General features: G+C 41.2%; 1 protein-coding gene across 2 annotated transcripts in view; it reads left to right on the top strand.

Annotated features, from left to right (window-relative positions):
- Window positions 1–19,735, top strand: part of iars1 (isoleucyl-tRNA synthetase 1) — a 53,561-nt gene extending 33,826 nt beyond the window's left edge. For both annotated transcript variants that reach the window (XM_079342090.1, XM_079342091.1), the window contains exons 19-34: window positions 158–302; window positions 1,003–1,123; window positions 1,286–1,377; window positions 1,652–1,729; window positions 2,391–2,512; window positions 5,290–5,392; window positions 6,044–6,127; window positions 8,177–8,351; window positions 10,790–10,902; window positions 12,519–12,614; window positions 15,690–15,866; window positions 16,136–16,256; window positions 16,714–16,839; window positions 17,221–17,367; window positions 17,875–18,027; window positions 18,652–19,735. In XM_079342090.1, the coding sequence (XP_079198216.1) occupies window positions 158–302; window positions 1,003–1,123; window positions 1,286–1,377; window positions 1,652–1,729; window positions 2,391–2,512; window positions 5,290–5,392; window positions 6,044–6,127; window positions 8,177–8,351; window positions 10,790–10,902; window positions 12,519–12,614; window positions 15,690–15,866; window positions 16,136–16,256; window positions 16,714–16,839; window positions 17,221–17,367; window positions 17,875–18,027; window positions 18,652–18,734 (1,936 nt within the window). In that variant the 3' untranslated portion in view covers window positions 18,735–19,735. The remainder of the gene's footprint in view (window positions 1–157; window positions 303–1,002; window positions 1,124–1,285; window positions 1,378–1,651; window positions 1,730–2,390; window positions 2,513–5,289; window positions 5,393–6,043; window positions 6,128–8,176; window positions 8,352–10,789; window positions 10,903–12,518; window positions 12,615–15,689; window positions 15,867–16,135; window positions 16,257–16,713; window positions 16,840–17,220; window positions 17,368–17,874; window positions 18,028–18,651) is intronic.
- Window positions 19,736–20,166: the final 431 nt, after the last annotated feature.

Genomic DNA, 20,166 nt, shown 5'->3' with positions numbered 1-20,166 from the left:
TTGGCCTACTTTTCACTAGCAGAAGAAAAGAAAAAAAAGAAAAAGCTTTACTCTCACATCTAGCTTTTCATTTTCATTCTTTTTACCTGTGTACCCACTCTCAGCCACTCATAATAAATTCTGCCGTACTCACCGGCCTCCTTTTCCCTCTGCATAGACTGTACCTCATCAACTCTCCTGTAGTGAGAGCGGAGAACCTGCGTTTCAAAGAGGAGGGTGTCCGGGACGTGTTGAAGGATGTCTTCCTGCCGTGGTATAACGCCTACCGCTTCCTGGTGCAGAACGTACAAAGGTTACAACAGGTACATGTGTAATGAAGAGAATAAAAGGTCATCGCTGCACAATTCATACAACGGTCCTTTAGCTTTTACATTCCTACAAAACACAACACTGTCGTGTCTTGTAACCAATTAATTTTAATGAGAGACAAAAAAGAAATGAATTGTGTTTGGTGATAGTTAAACATCCCTCGATTGTCCTCATGTCGCCGGTTTACTGATGGCCGAGGCTTTTAGGTTTAATTAAAAAAAAAAAAAAATCAGAAGCTGAAAGATGAAAAATTATCATGTTGTTTTCTATTTGTCTTTTCTTTGTCATGCCGAGTCTATATGTAGATATCCCACCCCTCATCAACTAGCATTATTAGCTTGATTCACCTTTAATAACAGTGTCGGTGACATTTTTCCCTCCACAACACACACCTTATGGACTTGATAGCATAAACACACACACACATGCGCCCCATGCTGGCGCTATGATAACAGCAAACACTGCAGATCTGACGTAGAACAAGTGTCCAAAGCGCTGTAGAAGTATCTGTTCCTGCCTGCAGATGGCTCACATCAGCAGTATCAAACTCTCTCAGGCCCCTTTTCATCTTCTCCACATCAGCGTCTTTTGTTCCCTTTTATCAGATCAAACTGTCAAAGGAGTGTATTTGGGTTGATGTATCTGTTAACTGTGTCTGTGTTTGTGTGCATTTGTCTTTTATTTATCTATCAGGAAGACGACGTTCAGTTCCTGTACAACGAAAACACGGTGAAGCAGAGTGACAACATCATGGATAAATGGATCCAGTCCTTCACTCAGTCCCTCATCCAGTTCTTCAAGACTGAGATGGACGGTGAGCACGCGCCTCGTCATTTCCCCCCCCCCCTCGAAGAACTCTGACTGACCTGGACAGAGGCTCCAAAGACGACTGCTTTAAATGTTCAAATCCTCCTCACCGTGCGCCCTGATCCTGCTGTTTTTAACCATAAACTGACAGTGGTTTCCTCTCTCGCAGCTTACCGCCTGTATACAGTCGTTCCTCGCCTGGTCAAGTTTGTCGACATGCTCACCAACTGGTACGTCAGGACCAACAGACGTCGTCTGAAGGTGAGATAGAGGAATCAGATTTCATTTCGGCGTCCGTGATGATAGTTTGCAGGTTTCTGTTTTACAATGTAAGAGATGAACCGATTATTGGAAACATTTCAGCGTCTTGATCATAGCTGTAATCAGTTTATGGACCTTCTCGTCAAGGTTTGGTTGTCATGAATTTGAGCATAAATGCTCTGATGTCTGTGAGGGCACTTCTTCTTTTTTTCTTTTTTTTGTTCTCTCTGTTGCAATGGGACTCACTGTATTGATGCATGTGTGAACTTTTCAGGGAGAGAGTGGCACTGAGGACTGCCTGTGGGCGCTGGAAACCCTCTTCAGTGTTCTGTTTTCCATGTGCAGGCTGATGGTGAGTCATACTCTTTGTGTGTGTGAGTGTGTGTGTGTGTGTGACAGAGAGTGTGTGTGTGTGTGTGTGTGTGTGTGTGAGAGAGAGAGAGAGATAGTGTGTGTTATTTAGAGATAAATTAAATTGTATGGGTAAAATTTCTCGTGGTGAGGTTTTGCTTTTGTATACACAAGTAACAAAGAACTAATGCAGGTATGTAGACTAGTTCTGTGTGTGTGTGTGTGTGTTCACATGGTGATGCATAATGCATAAGCAGTAGGAGTTTTTATTTATAACACATTGAAGATGTTTGCATGTGAGGCGAAGAGGCACGCTACGAGCCAGTTATCCTAACCCGGATCAATACAGATCAGCTGTGGGCCACACAGATGAATTAACTGTGGTTGAAAAGGATGAGAATCGCATCATAAGTAACCTCCCTCTAACGTTATTCTGTTTGAACTTTTGCACCGTTTGAGTGAGAAAAGCGGTTGAGAATAATACGTGTATACCGGTTTCATTGCTGCTTCTGACCTTTTGGACCTTTTTTTTTTTTTTTTGTCAGAAAATGTGAATTAACCACAGCAACAGAGAATCTTAATAATCTTCTGCTCTTCCGTTTCTTTTCTTTTTTTTTTATCCTTTTCGTGGGGGTCTTGCTCTCTTCCCTACTTCCCCTCAGGCCCCCTTCACACCTTTCATTACAGAGGTGATGTACCAAAACCTGCGTCACCTCGTCGACCCGGCCTCCGTGGAAGAGAAGGACGCCAGCAGCATCCACTATCTCATGCTGCCGCAAGCCAGGTTAGCAAGAACTGCAGCAAAGCTCACATGTGAAGGATATAGACACAAGTTAGCGGTTAGATATTAACTATAACTATATCAAAAGTGATGTGATCATATTCAGTTTGTGTTATCATGGGGGGGAAATAATGAGTCAACAATCTCATGTTGATGTGAATATTTTCACGTTTCTTTACTCCCCTACAAGAAAACACAGAAAATGGCCCAATCTCAAAGTCGACCTTAATCCTGAACTCTGAACCATAAAGTGCTCTAATGGTGTCACACATGGAGTGTGTTGTCTATTTGTGTATCCTATGTTACATTGTTCGCTTTAGAAATTTATCAAATGTCAGAAATATGAACACTTTGTAAATATTTAACTTAACCTAAACAACTCTTCATATGTCCTATCTGATACAACTTCCATAAACCAACGTTTGTTTACCTGAAGTTCGAACCTGGATCCTTCACGTCAACGAGTTGGCATTGATATCACTAACTCGACCGGGATGCTGACGGGCTGTGGGTGGGGAGATTGGGATTGAGATTAGATATATGTTAGAGTTGTAGACAAAACAAAGGAGTTGATGATGTCATCTCTGGGTTTAACATTAACTACCCTCACCTCCATCGTTATGACCGCTTTATAGACGACCTTGCACACCCCTGCTCTCCCCTGTACCCTCAAACCTCTTCCAGCGTTTGAAATATTCAGGCTAAGAAAATAAGGTCAGGAATCAAAGATTTAGGACCATCAAACAGTCTCCTGCTGTTGACTAAAAAATACTGTGAGCATCCGCAGAAACAGTTGAATGTTGAAATTAACCAGTCCAGCCTTTAGGTAAAACAAGCTAAACCGCTAATTTACACTGCAACGATTTCCTCCTTCAGTATCTACGAGCATGTGTCGTTCAATGAGTCATCCAAAGGGCAGACGCTTTCTTAAACCAGATTTCACGGCGTATAAAAAATAACTGATATGAGGTCATCTGGTTTAAAAAGGGAAACCACCCCCCCCCCCCCCCCCCCCTCCCCAGAGGATATCCACTGCTGATCCAAAGCCTAATCAGTCTCAGCCAGAGTGCGTGGCCTCACTTTACCCCGACAGTATCACACTCTGAACTCCACAGAGAAGCAGCTTTTGAGGCTCCAGAGTCCACAGTAGTTTGTCGATAACCGTCAGGCTCCGAAGCAGCTCCTTCTGTTCATTCAATTCATTTTTGTTTCTCTTTCTTCATATTTCTTGCTGCTTTGTTTTCCTCTATGTTATCATCTTAACTGATCAAACTATCCATTTCAATATTTACGATAACTAGTCTTAGTTCATGGGAGGGCATTGGTTCTGCGGATAAAGATTTGTTTGTGATTCATTTCTCTCTTCTTCTTTTTTTTTTTTGTTACTGCTGTGTCAAATGCAAAGCTCTGTTTCAGGCTGATAAAAGTGAATCACAGATGATGCATCTTTCCACAGCGGCACCGACAAGCAACAATCAGGTCATCTGACGAGAAGAACAAGCGTTGAAAATCCTCGTGCACTGCCTCCCTCAAGTTCACTGCTAAGTCAGCCTGAACTAACCCTGCATGCGTTTTTAGGATAAAACGGTTCCGTAGAGACAGATCAGAGTTGTGTACTTGAAGCGCAGCTTTTAAAGGACCCACACAAGCCGCACGGCGCCCGTCTCCGTGTACAAGCCCCGCTGATGGATATTGCTCACAGACTGCGATCATTCCTTTCCCTTCACTTCAATTACCTCGGTTAAACGTTTGCCTCGGTGGCTGATCAGTTTTGCGGTGCCTGGCAGGAATTTCTAATCGCCGAAACTTAATTGCATCGTCTTTAAATGCAACAAAATAGAAGTTCTGACATGATTAAATATCCATTTGATTTAGCAAAAAGAAAACAGTGAGCGTAATGGGTCATATAATCTCCCCCGTGACATAGGCAGCACTCACTGCTGCTGCTTTATTAGCCGCTCGTCCTTCCCACTGTCGAATGGGACTACTTCAACCCCCTCCCAAAGGTCAGCCACCAATCAGGCGCCGGGAACAGCTGCTCCTCAATCAGCTCATTAAATGATTGGCCGTCCCCAGCGTCCTCTCCTCTCTCTCATTCCCCTCTGCTGTTGGGGGCGCACACAAGCAGAAGCACACATACACAGTGTGTGATGCTGCAGACAGTGAGGGCTAATATCACTATTATGCATGATTATCAGTGGCTGCGCTGCTCTAATTTGTATCCGGAGGTGGAAGTCTCTGTACCTTATTAGTGAAGGATCCTTAGTTATTGTCTTGTACTTATGGTCCCGAACTCTGTTTATTTTGACGTGTGGAAATAACCTTGTCTCACCGTTTTGTTTTGTTTTTTTCGGGTTTTTTCTCCCATTTCTCTTTCTAATATAAAAGCTATTTGAATTAATAAACCGACCATGAACCAGAATGTGCTGCATGTAAGGTGTTTCAAAAATGAACCGACGCCCCCAAACTGACCTGACATTGTAGAGAGTTTCACAGAATCCCAAAATGATTCTCCTGAGATTAGCGCTTGTTTTTAAATGTATTCTCTCATCCTCCTACATCTAATATTCTGAGAAGGAAGCACACCTTTTTTTTTTCTTTTCTTTTTTCTGCAAGGTCTAATCATGTGGAACGTTTTATGGCAAAAAAAAAGAAAGCAAGCATCATAAACATCCCCACCTGTTCAGTACAACATCAACTGCAGGTCTTAGATCATACAGCCACCCTAATAGGATGCTTTTATTTTGTTAACTTGTGTTTTTTTTGTTTGTCCCCCCCAGAGAGAATTTGATTGACAAGCGCATTGAGAGTGCTGTCTCCCAGATGCAGTCAGTGATTGAGCTGGGCAGAGTGATCAGAGACCGGAAGACCCTGCCCGTCAAGGTGAATTATTTCCATAATCCAATCCATTCGTGCCACTCCAGTGTTGGAGAGGTACAATGACTGTAAATATGAAACATGCTACACGCTCATGTGTTCTCATCTGATCACAAAACAAGCACTTCCATGACAGACGACCACTTCGTTACTGTCACAAACTCTCACATTGAATGATTGCTTTTCTTTCATTTCAAATATTATACACAATGTTTCTAATCTGGGGCGTCGGTGGATTAGTGGTTGGTTTGCGCACCTCATGTACAGAAGCTGTCACGCCAGGTTTGAATCCGGCCTGTGGCTCCTTTCTTTCACGTCATTCCCTACTCTTTCTCTCTCACTCATTTAAAACACAGTCCACTGTACTATCTCTCTAATGAACCCCCCCCCCAACAAAAAGAAAAAAAAAAGTGTGTTATCTGTCTATGTTAAGAATGCAAATAAGTTATATAAATTATAAATAAGCTATAATTAGTTTGAGCTGTAAGTTTTTTGGTATCAGCTTTTAAACTCAGTCATAGGTCAGACTCTTTTTGTTCTCGTCCTCCAGGTCCAGTAGAGGCCTTATTGCTTTACTCTTGGATGATGAAGGTATTATTTCTGTGCTTTTGGCTGACTGGCTTTGCTTTAACTCTAAAATGATTGGCTGTATTTCAGTACCCATTGAAGGAGGTGGTTGTCATTCACCAGGACCCCGAGGCCCTGAAAGACATCCAGTCCCTGCAGAAATACATCCTCGAAGTGAGTCAAGTGTCTTTAAATCTTGTCTTCTTTTTTTTTTTCATTGATCATGGTTTTCATGGTGTGTGTGTGTGTGTGTGTGTTCTTGATAACGTGTCTTTTGACCGGTGCTGTGAAGAGAGACATGGATGTTCTCACACTGCCTCTACAGAACTCATCTGTGTCACTGAGGCGTTTCTCAAAGTCTTTTAACTGTGAACTACTTCTACTCTCCGACTCTCATGAGTTCTGTTTCTCTGACAAGATAAAGAGCAATTACACCAAAAAGAATATCTTAAGAATATAAATAATATGAGAGCTAACTTTATTTGTATAGCACTTTTATAAACAATGGTTGACAAAATGCTTTGACACATGCACAAGCATTTATAACAACAAAGCAGAAGAAGCCAAACAACAACAACAAAGAAACCCACGGATGAGACACTCGACCAACAACAACAAAACCCGGACAGTTAAAGAACCGAGACACAGAGTCAACAAACTTCAGAACCCAAACATCATAAGAACTCAGGCAACACAGGAAGCCAGACAGCTGAGGTCGAGACAAGAGTACCGAGACTGAAAGAAGATAAATAAGCAATCCGGAGAGATGGAAGATGTTTGTCTTATCAGCTCTTAGTGAACATTTAGTGCATTGTTAATTTGAAAGAGGGAGGCGAGGCACCGGTGAGAAATGGTGAGTGTGCGCGCCCCCATGTTCAGAGAATGCTGCCTGGGTTTGAATCCGACTTATGGCTTCTTTCCTGCAAGAAACTTAAAAAAATATCGATATATTTCCTTCATTTAGATAGGACAGAAGATAGAGTAGAACATCGGGAGTGGGACTTGAACCTGATCCGCTCTCTTGTTGGACTACAGCCTCTGTAAATGACTTTTTTTGTGTGAAGGTGACAATAACAATGTGTGGTTGTCCTGATTAGTTTCAAAAGGCAGCAGGCTTCATACAGGTGCTGCCAAAGAGAGTGGAAAACAACTTCTCACATATTACCGACATTCTCCTTTGGATTTTCCACTAACTGGGCTCATGAAGTCAGGGTTGTTCAACATCAGACCTGGATGACCTCCTTCATGTCTTTATTCTAAATGTCTGGTACTCTTTCATGTGAGACTGTGGGACTGCTGCTGCATTTATCCCACTAAAGCCAATGGCAAACTTTAGTTTAAAAATGAGTACGATGATACGTGCTAAAACGTTTCACATTTTGAAGTTTTAATTTTGAGAATGGGTTTGGTCTCTTGTTCCGATAAGATGCTAAGCAGAGAACTTGAGAGAACATTTACAGACTGGGGGGGAAAGAAAGCTTCTAATGCAGCCGTCTGTTGGATCCTTCAAGCTGTATCTTCAAACCTCGTTTTATCTCGCTCGGTTTTATTTCTGGGCGGGGGAAACATTGAACCTCGCCCGCTCAGAACTCTCGTCCAGTAAACATGGTTTATTTGCTCAGAAAGTGTGTGTGTGTGTGTGTGTGTGTACCTTTTAAGCCTTTTATAATTATACTATAACTGTTCTGATTTTCTGTTCCTACTTTTCGTTAATTTCACCCTGCCTAACATGTGATCCGAATGAGCAGCTACCGATAGCGACACAGTAATTCATTACGCTCTTCCCACCTCTGTATGATGAATAATAGCTTTATTGTTGTCACCCCCTGGCTTTCTGACTGCTTGATTTAACGGCTGACTTACTCTGTAGGTGAATTACATTTTTTAACAGCCCTCAACCAGTGCACATCTGAATAAATTCAAGCTTTTAATCGGACTTCTTCTGGATGTAACTAAGCATTTCCCCTGAACTTTGAACCCCTCAGAATTTCCTCCTTTTACATAAACTATAGTAGCTCCATTTGCAGTCGTACGGGTTGCAGCTTATTCAATTGTTTTTATCTCGTGTAAGCAGTAAATGAAACGGGATGTAAATCCTTAAATGTAAGGGTCCAGTGCTTGATCGTCTTTAAGAGCGACTGTAAGAGCTGAATTTCCCCTTGAGATTAAGTTTCTGAAGCTCACCTCTACCTCTAAATGTGTCTTCTTTTTTCTCTCCTTTAGGAGCTCAATGTGCGACAGTTGACGATGTCTACAGACAAGGACAAGTATGGTATCAGTCTGAGAGCCGAGCCAGACCACATGGTGCTGGGCAAGAGACTAAAGGGGGCCTTCAAAGCCATCACGGCTTCTATCAAGGAGCTCACCAGCACGCAGCTCGAGTCCTTCCAGAAAACCGGTATAAACTCAGTGTGTGTGTGTGTGTGTGTGTGCGTGCATGCATTATGGTCAGCTTCAGAAAACCTTTCAACTGTAAAAATGCAGATCAGCGGCCATATGCAGTTTATTAGCTTACATATTTTTCTGCAAATGACATCTCAAGTGTCGTCACTTGTGTTCTTTTTTTCTTCATATGAATGAATACAAATTCCAAAAGCTAATCGTTCAGCAATGATTCTGCTTCCCGAGTAATTGATGAGCGAACAGTTAAACACATGATATGCAAAATGCTGCATAATGTTTCGAAATTCTGTTCATTTAACAATGAATGTAACAAAGATTACTTGAAAGGAAATAGGGCGCAGATGGACAGCCGGTTTATCTTGTGCCTGCAAACCCCAACCCTCCTGAAACTATAATCAGAGCTCGAGTACGGATCAAAGCAGTCCAAGGTATCTTGTCCGTCCAATTATAGAAAGACGAGGAGAGCCCCCAGAGTCTCCAGGGAAGGAAGCAGTGGAGGTCAGCTGGGCTGTGGGAACTTAACATTTCCAATCACTCGGATGTTTGAAGTCTGGCCAATTGGATGGAGAGGGAAAAAAAAAAAACGGAGGATGAGCGATGGAGGGAAAGAGATACATGTGGTGGAGGATGGTTGGAAAATTGATGGAGGGAGGAAACGCACAGATAAAAATGTTTACAGTCGACCCATGATACATTCTACTGACTGCTGATCACAGGAGGGATGTGATGTTTGAGGGCACGTTTTAAAGTTCTGAGCGATACAATGCTGCACCGTTCTGTTGAAGGGAAAATGCATATGAAGCTTAGTCGGATAGCATGTTAGCTCATCTTAGCATAAACAACAGAAGAAGGAGAAAAGGCTAGTCTGACAGTTACCTACCCCCCAAAAAAAGTGATGGAGAGAAAAACAATAAAATAAGAAAACAATGTGTGCTGTTCACTAAGTGGTAGATCCATGTCTGTCTGAGTAATACTTCCATGGAATAATGAATGCTACAGGTTCAGTCAAAGTCTACTTTTAACCTCCAGCTCAGACTCCACAAGTCAAAAAAAAATCCATGTTCCAATTTGGACTTTAAGGCTGGCAAATTGGTTAGAAACTGATGGTGGATTCATGGCCATTGGCTGAATTGCTCATTATTCCTTACCTGTACCTTTGATCTCATCAGTTTGACAGGGCAAAAGAAAATAAGTTAAGACACAAGGTGGGAAAAGAAAAGAAAGGAGGGACACAGGAAATCAAAGTGTGGAAATCTCGGATTAGAGAGAAATGGAGTAACTGTTTCACCCGGCCTCTGGGCACGGAGAGGGGAAGACAAGAACACGGTCATGGTTTTTAGTCAGAACACAGACGTGGGTAATTGTTGCCACCGGCGAGAAAAAAAAAAAAAAAAAGATGTAAAATCATACTAGAATGGCTTTGCTTCATGCTTGAATGCTCAGATGGTTGGTGGATGTGGTCAGGTGAGATTGTAATGTAAAGAAGCTCTACATGTAAACATCAGTCCGGACCCTGGTTAATTCCAAACAAGGTCCCATTCTGCATACATGTTAAGAGAGCTTTTTTATTTAGAGTGGCATGTTGTTATTGAAACGTTTTCAACGATCTTTCCAAGAGAGGAAACACTGCTAAATACGGACTTGTTTCCACGCAGTCAGTTGGCAGTTGATTCAAATTTAATTAGGAGAGTGGAGGGGGCATAAATAGTTTATCATCATGTTTGCACTAAAGCCTGTAGCCAGAATTGATGTAATCATAATCTGCCTCAATAATCAGCTATTTCACACACACACTGAGACGGTCCCAACGAGACTTTTATCATCAGTGTCCTCTTATCAAGACTAGTGGCGTTTTAGCTTTGGACATATTTTCCTCTTTGTAAGACCTGAGGATCTTTTTAGATTTCCACCGAAAAGAAAATGACAGCAGTTTTGTTTGTGCCCAAATAAATGATCATGATGTTACATGAGTTTTTAAAGAAAAAGAAGACGAGTGACTTCAAACATCCTCTCACTCGATCGTCCTTTAAACTCCACCTGACTGCAGACGTTGACGTTTGTCATGCTTTGCTCTTTAGGCCCAGAACAATCTGTGTCTTGCTTTTCTTTTTCTTTTTCTTTTCACCAAGAATAACCCCACGCAAGAGGAACATCTTCATGTTTCGGTCGCAAACCCTTTTAATGACCGCCCTCCTGGTGCTTTCTGTTTTGACTGTGTAATTTATGCGTGTTCTGAAATGTGGTCTAATGGTGCAGGGACACAGCGGGGTTACATTGTTTGGATTTCTGCCTCAACAGCGTATTTACTTTTGTCAGTCTTATGACCGATGAACGTTACTACCTGCTGCTATATAATGGAGACATTTTTTGTTGTTGTTTCAATAACACGTTTATTGTCATGCTAATCACCATTTTGTTGCGGTTGATTTGAAGGATCCATCGTGGTGGACGGACATGAGCTCCATGAGGAGGACCTGAGGCTGATGTACACCTTCAACCAGAGCTCTGGCTCAGCCGCGCAGTATGAAGCACACTCTGATGCGCAGGTATGTTCTTCATTTCAACCCAATCCCAACTTCTCGTGAGAACGGGACGTCCTGAAGGAAAACCGAAGACATACACCTCTGTTCTATCCAGTGTACAGACATCAATACTGTCTCATCCTCTTCTCTCGACTTACTTTTAAAACAACAGTATGTAGTGGGTTTTGGTGCAGCGCCGCCTATGCGCCCTCCGAAGGTCTCTGGGTGCATCTGCGCTGTCGTAACACGCCTGTTGTGCTTTAGAAAAATGTGTTTACAAGCCGGCAAGGACGTGAGAAGCCAAAGAACCATGTTACCTGACCAGGTTCAGTAATATTCCTGGATTTTGCAGACATGGCTCTGCTTGTGTCTTCAGCCCGTTTGCAAACTGTTTGCGTGTGCAGTTTGTGTTTTCGTCTTTGTGCCGGGGCTACATTGGAGATCGTAATTTGTTGTGATAGGTTTGTAAGGTTCCAAACGTAGAGAACTCACTTTAAGATCGGTGAGAACTTTCTGGCACAAACCTGAAACGTAACTTAAAATAACTTTTTTTAAGGCGACACCAGCAACGATACAGGCTAATGCTACGACCCAGCGTGTTTGAGTAATTTCACGGTCGACAGAGATGTTCACTGTGCGTCTTGCTCGGCCACTCTGTTTTTTTTTTTTTTTTCTTAAGCTTTATTCGTCACTGTCCCTTTCCTCTTAGCCTCAGCCATTGTATCAAACAGTACACAGACAGGCTAACTGGCTACTTTGACTAACTGACAGCTGGTGTGTGAACTAGTGCAATAAAGCCGGCGGCCAAAGTTACATACTGCAGTAAACGAGCTGCACTGTGGACACGGCAGAGCCGCCATCAGCCCTGGTAAGAGTTAGTGGGCTGTTAAATTGACCCTGAATTCACTAATATAGTTTGAAACATACTTACATATTGTGCTTTAAAGACTGCTCTGTACACATTGAGCCACAAAGAGTAATGCGACCAGATGTAAGGAGGATAAAAAGTTCCTTCTCCACGGCGTCTGCACCAGGCTTCTATATACTGTAAATGCATTTAGGTGTCTTTACTGTAAGTGTGATGTATGAAATCATTTCACGGCTAAGTGGAGACCAGCATGTATGCGTTTCCCACAGGCCCTCTCCAATCAGTGCTTCTCCAACCGTAAACACACCACAAGACTGCACCTTAATACCAGTTTACGGAGCTGGCTTTTTAATTCTCTCGGTTACTGTCGCTCGCTCGCGCTGACTCTCAGCACCCATCTGTCTGTCTCTCTCTTTCTCTCTCTCTCTCGCTCTCATATTTCTCTCATTCTTTGTTGCCATGTCATCTCAGTCAATCTGCCTATGTTAAAGTGTTACAGTGTAACTGTCAGCAGCTTTTTCTTAAACAACATAACACTCATTTTCATTTGCATGGCCTGTAGTAACGTTATCCCTGCCTGCTTGTTTTCAATATTTATTGATGTATAAGTATTTCTTTTTTAAATTCTATATTCATATTTATGGTGCTACATTTGAAAAAGCGAGAGAGAAAAAAAAATCATCAGAAGAGCTAATAATTTTAAAAGAGGTAACTGAACAGATGGTTTGCAGGATGTTCAAACTGTCCTTTTGTCTGATATGTTTGATTTCAGGTGCTGGTGCTGCTCGATGTCAGCCCGGACCAGTCCATGCTGGACGAGGGCGTCGCTCGAGAGGTCATCAACCGCATTCAGAAACTACGCAAGAAGGTGGGACAATTATTTCAGGAGCGCTACTCCATCGGCAAACAAGAGTGACACATAACACGCTACTAATAAATGCAACAGTCCAGTGTGTAATGATCAGATGGTGACGTATTTGAAACGGTTTGCTGATACATGTAATCAGGGCTGTGACTGGGTCAACAAACTGGACTGAAAGAAACACTTGAAGGCGTTTGTATGCGACACAGAAATGGAGAAACCGTCAGAAAAATGGCGTTTTTGCCAAAAACCTCAATTAAAAAAACTGTGCAGTGTCTCACACAGAATGACGCCATGTCTTGGCTGTCGAGTTCCGTACGGATCAACTTTGTGCTGTTGCTCTCTTTCGCTTTCTTTCTTGCACGCAGCAATTTCATTAATACAAAAAAATCCTCCGTGGCGGTCTTTGTCGATACTTTATTACAGACATATTTTATATTTTGTATTACTATGTGATGTTTTTTAATTATAACCGAGGGACTGCAGATGTAAACTAGCTCTGAGCTAACTCTGGTGCAATACATCGAATGGCAACATTTGATATTGTACATGGTCCCTTTACAAATAAAGTTAATAATAATAATAATACTGTAGTAGGTTGCCAAGGACTAATTAATGTATGGGAAACTCTGCTATATGACATACATGATTCCATAAATGTTTGATGGAGGACTAGAGAACTAGCACAAAACAGGTGATAGATCTGTAGATAAAAAGAAAGTTCACCAGTGTCATTTAAATTCTTTTGTAGCATTTTTTTAAATGAAATGTACTATAACACTACTTAACGTTGTGTTAAGTCTTCTTCAATCGAATATGCTTATTTATGTGCTAATTAATTTTTGATGGGACTGGTGTTTAAGATTTAATGGCATCTAACTTTAATGACAGTCTAAAGATAGATAAAAAAACATCTATATACTCGTTCCTCTCCTCACCGCTCACCCAATCTAATGCAGGGAGGGGGCTAGAAGAGTCTCAGTGTTTTAGTTTGTCCATTATGGGCTTCTGTAGAAACAGTGCACCTCTGTGGAAGAGGGCCTGCTCCCTCTGTCATGATGACACATTCATGAAAACACACTTCTGACTGTCATATCACGTTTGCAAATAGATCGCCTTACTCCAATAATGGTGCTTTGAAATGCGGGAATGTGAAGAGGGAAAAAAAAGGCACGTGTTTCATTGAGAGGAGGGACTAAATCAAATTATTAAACATGGACGCATAAAAAAGTCAAAAAACAACAAAAGCCATAAAAGATCACGAGGAGACAAAACTACAAACTGTAACGTGTGTTTTCAATAGTTGTAGTTCATTCTTTATTCCTCTAAATTATTTTGCCAACAAAAAAACATATCCATGTCTTGTTTATATTTAATATATATATATCTCCATCATCTGTCAGTTTTGGGGCACCTGATTTGACCATTGGTCGTACAAGACGAGACTTTTTTTCACCCGGTTTAAAGTTTTTATGGACTGATAAACTTTCATGAATTGATGGTGAAATGACTCCTTAGTTGTTCCTCAGCACGATGTTGCTGACCAAATACAAAAGAACAGTATCGTACACACTTTAGTTACATTTCCCTCCCTGTCTTCAGCCCCCCCCCCCCTTCCTCTTTATGTCCCATGCTAATTTTGTGAGGCCAGTTTTGAAATCTTTCCACTGCAGCGTCACAGTTAGAAGTTTCTCCATCATAAGGCAGGCTTAATGGAAGCTTAATTACAGTCTGGCCCCTTTCAGATTCTAATGTTGGAGCTTTGAAGTGGTCTGGGGAGTAAAGACGGATTAGCCAACAGCCTCTTGTTTTCACAAGCAACAAACAGTTTTTTCCGTCCGCCTATAGCAGTGGTGTGCACTGGCTCCCGGCCAGGCTAAATTCCTCCAGTTATTTCAAACTGAGATCTGTCAGGAATTTTCCACCCCAGGGATGGGAATTAATGTTTGAACAATTCTTTGACATGTTTGGTAGTAGTTTGTGGTGGTTTCGTGTTTTGTGTTTTTATCAGGGGTTTGCGTGGGTGATTGTGTTTTTTGTTGTGTGCAAGTGCTGTTTTGGGAAATAGAGGTTAGCATTGCCTTTATTTCTTTTTTTTTTTGTTATTGTTGTTTTCAACTGCTCACAAACTGGAGGTCTTCGTAGCGCTTGTCTGATGTGAACACTGTGTGTGTGTGTGTGTGTGTGTGTGTGTGTGTGTGTGTGTGTGTGTGTGTGTGTGTGTGTGTGTGTGTGTGTGTGTGTGTGTGTGTGTGTGTGTGTGTGTGTGTGTGTGTGTGTGTGTGTGTGTGTGTGTGTGTGTGTGTGTGTGTGTGTGTGTGAGTGTGTGAATCAGCCCCTTCAGGGTAGGGTCACTACCTTGACTTGGCAGGAAAAGCCTATAAACCTTCTTCCATTGATTGACTGCTCCTCTGTATCTAGCTAACGTTATTCCTCTGCCCTTGAGCCACATACTGCAATTGGAGTGTGTGTGTGTGTGTGTGTGTACTACCCAGTCAATATGTATGTGTGCGGCTGTGTACACGTGTGCACGGCTGCACACTGCAGATTAGGATGAGATCAATGTGTTTGAAAGTGTCAAGGTTAGAGGAAGCTGGCACAACACAATGCCAAAATAGATGGGCTTTCGTCCAATAAATAAAAAAAATAAAAAAAATCTCCCCTTGTTCCGTCCTGCCTTCATTTGTACCTCCTGTACTGTTTTTGGTTTTTTAAAATCCCTACCCTGTCTGCTCTTGCCCGCCCGTCCATTTTGTTTATCCCATCTGCTCTTTCTTTCTTGTTTCTGGTAATAGCTTCTTCTGGATTTCTTTTTCTGACAAGAGATAGAGAGACAAACTTTATCTTTTGAAAAATTGAATTCTCTGTGCCTTTGGAAATCATTTCTTATAATCAAATAATAGTATTTTATAAACCAAATGGGACCTCTGACTTGTGTTTTTAGAGCTTAAAATGTGTACTTGCATCTTTAGCCATTGTAGTGCCTTTTACTAAAATGAAAAAAAAAATCTTAATTACTAACAGAAAAAAAACATTGCTTGGTATTTATTAATGAGTTTCTACCCATTTCCAATCACTCAGGCTCATTTGGTGCCATCAGATGAGATTACTGTATACTACCGCTGTCAGCCAGAGGGGGAGTACTTGAGCTCTGTGATCCAGGCCCACACTGACTTTATCCTGGCTACCACCAAGGCTCCAATGCTGCCCTTCCCTGTCGCCAAGACAGCCAGCATCATCATAGAGGAAACGACTCAGGTAAGAAAGCAGTCCTAGTGTTTCCTTTACTACCCTCCAGGTTCACTTCAGTAGGCACACTGAGGTGCACCACAGCCTTTCAGCAGTAATCAAACATGTTTGTAAAGTACTCAGTGTAATACAGTAAGAGTGAGGGACAGTGATTTTAAGTGTTCTTAGGATCTTTTTTAGCACAGTAATTCCTATACATTTGCAACTGAGTGTATTTTGTGTTTGCTATGAGAGGTAAATGTCTCTTCTTCAGTCTCTTTTTGTTTCTCTCGTTGCAGCTAAAGGGCTCAGATTTGGAGTTAATCATCGTCAAGGGATGTTCAGCACCTCGCGCTCCGCTAAACGGACCAGCCTGCTCCTACGTGAACCTCAGAGTGACGGTCAACAACAAAGAACAAGGTTGGAAACGTGAAAGACATGTTGTTTCCTGTCAGAAACAAAAAAAACAAACAAACAAAAACAATGTAGCATTTTGGAGATTTGAACATCTATTGATTGTAAGACTTTGGGATGTGTGACACACAATACTTGGACAATAATGGATTACAGTCGTCCAAGGTTTTTTTTGCTTCAGCAAAAGAGAAGTTCAGTCACTTGGAGATATGATTCACTTTATTAAAAACAATAGAAAAACAGCACAACATATATCACACAAGATCTGCAAAAACACAACATTAGAGATGCAATAACAGAGGTAAGAAAAAAAAGGTATAGTAACACTATGAAGCTCACACAGCCTTACCAAAACATAATTCAGAAATGTGATTCGTTTAACCTGTAAGTATCTCTCTGATCTCTTTGACTCACCTAATAATCCTGTTGGACTGTTTTGTCTATATATATTTTTTTCTCGTAGAGGGGGTCGTGCTGTTGGAGAACCCCAAAGGGGATAACAAACTGGGCCTGGATCTGCTGAAGAAAACATGCAGCAGCATCTTTGGTACCAATAACACCCAGCTCAGAGTCTTCGACGGCAAGAGCGGTATGAAAAGACAAACGCAGCTCACCTTAAAGCAAGGCCAAAGTAGAAAAACAGCTCACACTGTTAAAGTTCAGGGAGCAGACGGACTGCTGTTTTTTTTTTTGTCATGAACTACAGCAGGGTGTCCAGTAACATTTACCATCCATACACTCCCCTGCATGCTGCTGCAGCATTATTCATCCAGTGTTACAGCATTTGATGAAGCATATTTGCCTGCAAGCTTAAAGTTCAGAATTCTTCTATTCTTCGCCAAGTCTACCAAATGATTTCTATTTCAGTCTGTTTGACGCTATATATTCTGCTATTAATTCTTCAGTCTTGTAAATGAAAAGACAAATGTACTCACATTGTTTGTATTACTGTGTTTGTGTCTCATCACAGAGTTGACCAGCAAAACAGACCTTCTGACTCTCAACGGTAAAACTCTGTCAGTGACTTCAGGCTCCTCCTCCCCTGGCTCCGCCCCCACCACCGACACCCTTCTGTGTCCGTACGTGAACCTGCTGCTCTGTAACGCACAACCAGCTGGTGAGAAACACGCGTACACACACACACACACACACACACACACAAACACAGTTTTAATTAGAATACCATTCTCCAGAGAGTCCAAAAGCAACAATGAATTGATCCTGCTGACCATCATTTTAGAGAATAATACTTGTACTTGTTATACTCTATCCATCCATCCATCCATCCAATAATAGAAACTGTACTACATACAATACTAATAAAAGCCACGTAGTGTTTATTGGACCAAAGGAATTACCCCAAATCCAGCTTTATCCGGTTAAGTCATTCACACAGTCACACTCATCAATAGATCATCCAGGCCCCGTCTCTCTCTTTTGATCCATCGCTCCTCTCCTCTGTCTCTTCCTTTCGCCCAGGGCGGAGCTTGTACTCGTTTCCTTCCCAGGACTTGAACAAGCCTCACTAACAAGTCCATCAGTTTTTTTCATTTGTAAAGGAAGTAAAGTCTGTCTGTTTCACTTCCCCTTTAACACTACTTTTTTTTTTCTTTCTTCCCTCCAGAGTGCCAGTCAGGAGACACAGGAACACTCCTTTTGGTGAACCCAGTGGGCAAGAACGGGCTCGACCACTCAGGCCTGCTGTCTGAGGCCGCCAAGGTGTTCGGCCTCCGCAGCAGACGACTCAAGCTGTACTTGGACCAGGACCTCACTCAGGGTAAAACATGACATGTTATATTTAGACCTTTCAAACAAATGGACTCTGACTGGGATATTAAATTGATGAGTTCACCTTTATTATGTATCATTGAACTTATATAAAACATATATCCAGAGCAGGATTTGAATTCTGGAAATTACATTTAAATCTCTGTCTAAGAGGACAATCCCACTTTTTTGACTTCATTTTGTAGTGATACATTGATCTATTTATTTTACACCTTTTTTTTGTTTAAAGCATTGGCATCATGTGTTACAGCTCCATACTTAACAATAAACAAAACAAAGTAAGCCAGGATAGGTGAACTTGCTAAAACTGAGTAAGCAGCTTCATTTTCTCAGTGTGTTTCTTTCCTGTTTCCTACGACATGAGTTCAATGAAATCAAATGTTAGTAGAGGGTTTAGTGCAGATATTAATGAGTAAGTAGATGTGATGTCTTTGATATGACAGCTCATTTACTATGCATGAAATGGTGCATTATGGTTTAAAAAAATTACAGCAATGACACAGTGATGTTTTAAATCCTGTTGCTGTGTCATATCTTGAGCAGCTTTACAGATTCATGTGAAAACATTTGCTCTATTTTTTAAAGCTTTATATGTCTTTTTGTTTTTGTTCAGAGCTGCCGGCTGATTCGTCAGTTAAATCTCTACACACCAAAACTCTGTTTGTGAGAGTTCTTCCAACAACCGCCGAAGCATAAATCCAGAGAAGCCATGTGGGGATCCCGGCATCTCGTGCAGTTTCCCTGAACAGAGATTTTTTTTTTTTTTTTACCCCTTAAATCTTACAAATAAGTCCCCTTTGAAGTTCAGTCGAGTCAGGATCCCTTTTTTTTGGAAATCCAGATGCAGAAAAGGTTTATCTTTCAAGTTCAACACATTTATTCTACAGAGTCACGATCATCCATATCTAAAAAATGTCTTCAGATATCTTCAGGCACAACATTTGCAGCCTAAAGATGGCAAATGTAAATTGGAATTTTCACGTGAATTAAAAAAAAAAAAAATCATCACATCGAGCCAGTTCACACAATACCGTCCTCCCTGTCCCAGTTTTTTAACGTCATCTTTAATTTGTCCCTAATTATAGTAACTGACACTTTTTATGGAAGCACAATGTGTTGCTTCTTAACAGAAGAAAAGATTTACATATTGTCTTCACGTTAAAGTGGATTTACTTCCATAAACAGACAATTACATGCGACAGCTGAATAGATCTGCTGGATAGATGTGTGATGTGGCTGGTTCTAAAAAAAAAAAAAAATAGGATGGATGGAAAACCAAACATCAAACTCTTCCTGGGAATAAGGATTCAAGGGAACTGTCTAACCTGTCTAGCTGTCAGTTTTGCCAATGGGTGTTTTCCTTTCTTATGCTAATTAGGAAAAAATTATGCAAGTTACTTCCCTTCAAGGATTATTTGAGGTGAGCTTAGTCCACAGTAATTATTGCTGCCGCTCATTATTGGGAAACCAATTTGGCCTATTGTGCTTCAACAGATTTTTGAATGGAACAGATAAACCTATTCTGCTCATTCATTGCATTGGGAATCCTTTGACAATTGTAAAGGCATTTAAAAGGTAAAATGGATTTTTGGGCTGCTGTACTTACAGGACAAAAGGGTCTCTAATAAAAAAAAAGGCAACACATTGAAAATGTTCTATTTTAAGTGACGAATGGAATAAATCAAATGTGACTAAAAGTCTGTGTGTTTTGGTTTTCTGTTCATGTCATTGGGATCATTTAGACGCGTTAAGCTTCAGTTTTAGAAAAAGACATCTTCATCAGTTCGTTTTTTGAACGTTTTGACTCAGTCACGGTACTCTCTTTGGACTTTGGCAAAGTCGGCGAACCAGTCAAGCAAATGGTAATTAAATTCTTTCAGCAGGAAAAAAAGTGCATTTTCATGAACATTTTCACACATGTAAGATGGTTTGTCTTTAAAGACCAGCGTTAAGACTGGACACAGGGGAAAAGCTTAATTGTACAAATACAATAACATCTTCCCATTGCACTGTGATCTAAAACCACTAATACCTACTGGATGTGCTAGTGAATAAACTAGATTTAAAATGTTCATTATGAGCTGTAGAGGTGCTTGTTGGTGGATTTTGAACAGAACCAGGCCAGCTG

Source organism: Symphodus melops (genome assembly GCF_947650265.1).
Source record: "Symphodus melops genome assembly, chromosome: 4".
In the NCBI taxonomy this organism is placed as follows: domain Eukaryota; kingdom Metazoa; phylum Chordata; class Actinopteri; order Labriformes; family Labridae; genus Symphodus; species Symphodus melops.
The sequence above is the reverse complement of the archived record's forward strand: the minus strand, read 5'-3'. Positions and strand labels throughout refer to the sequence as shown.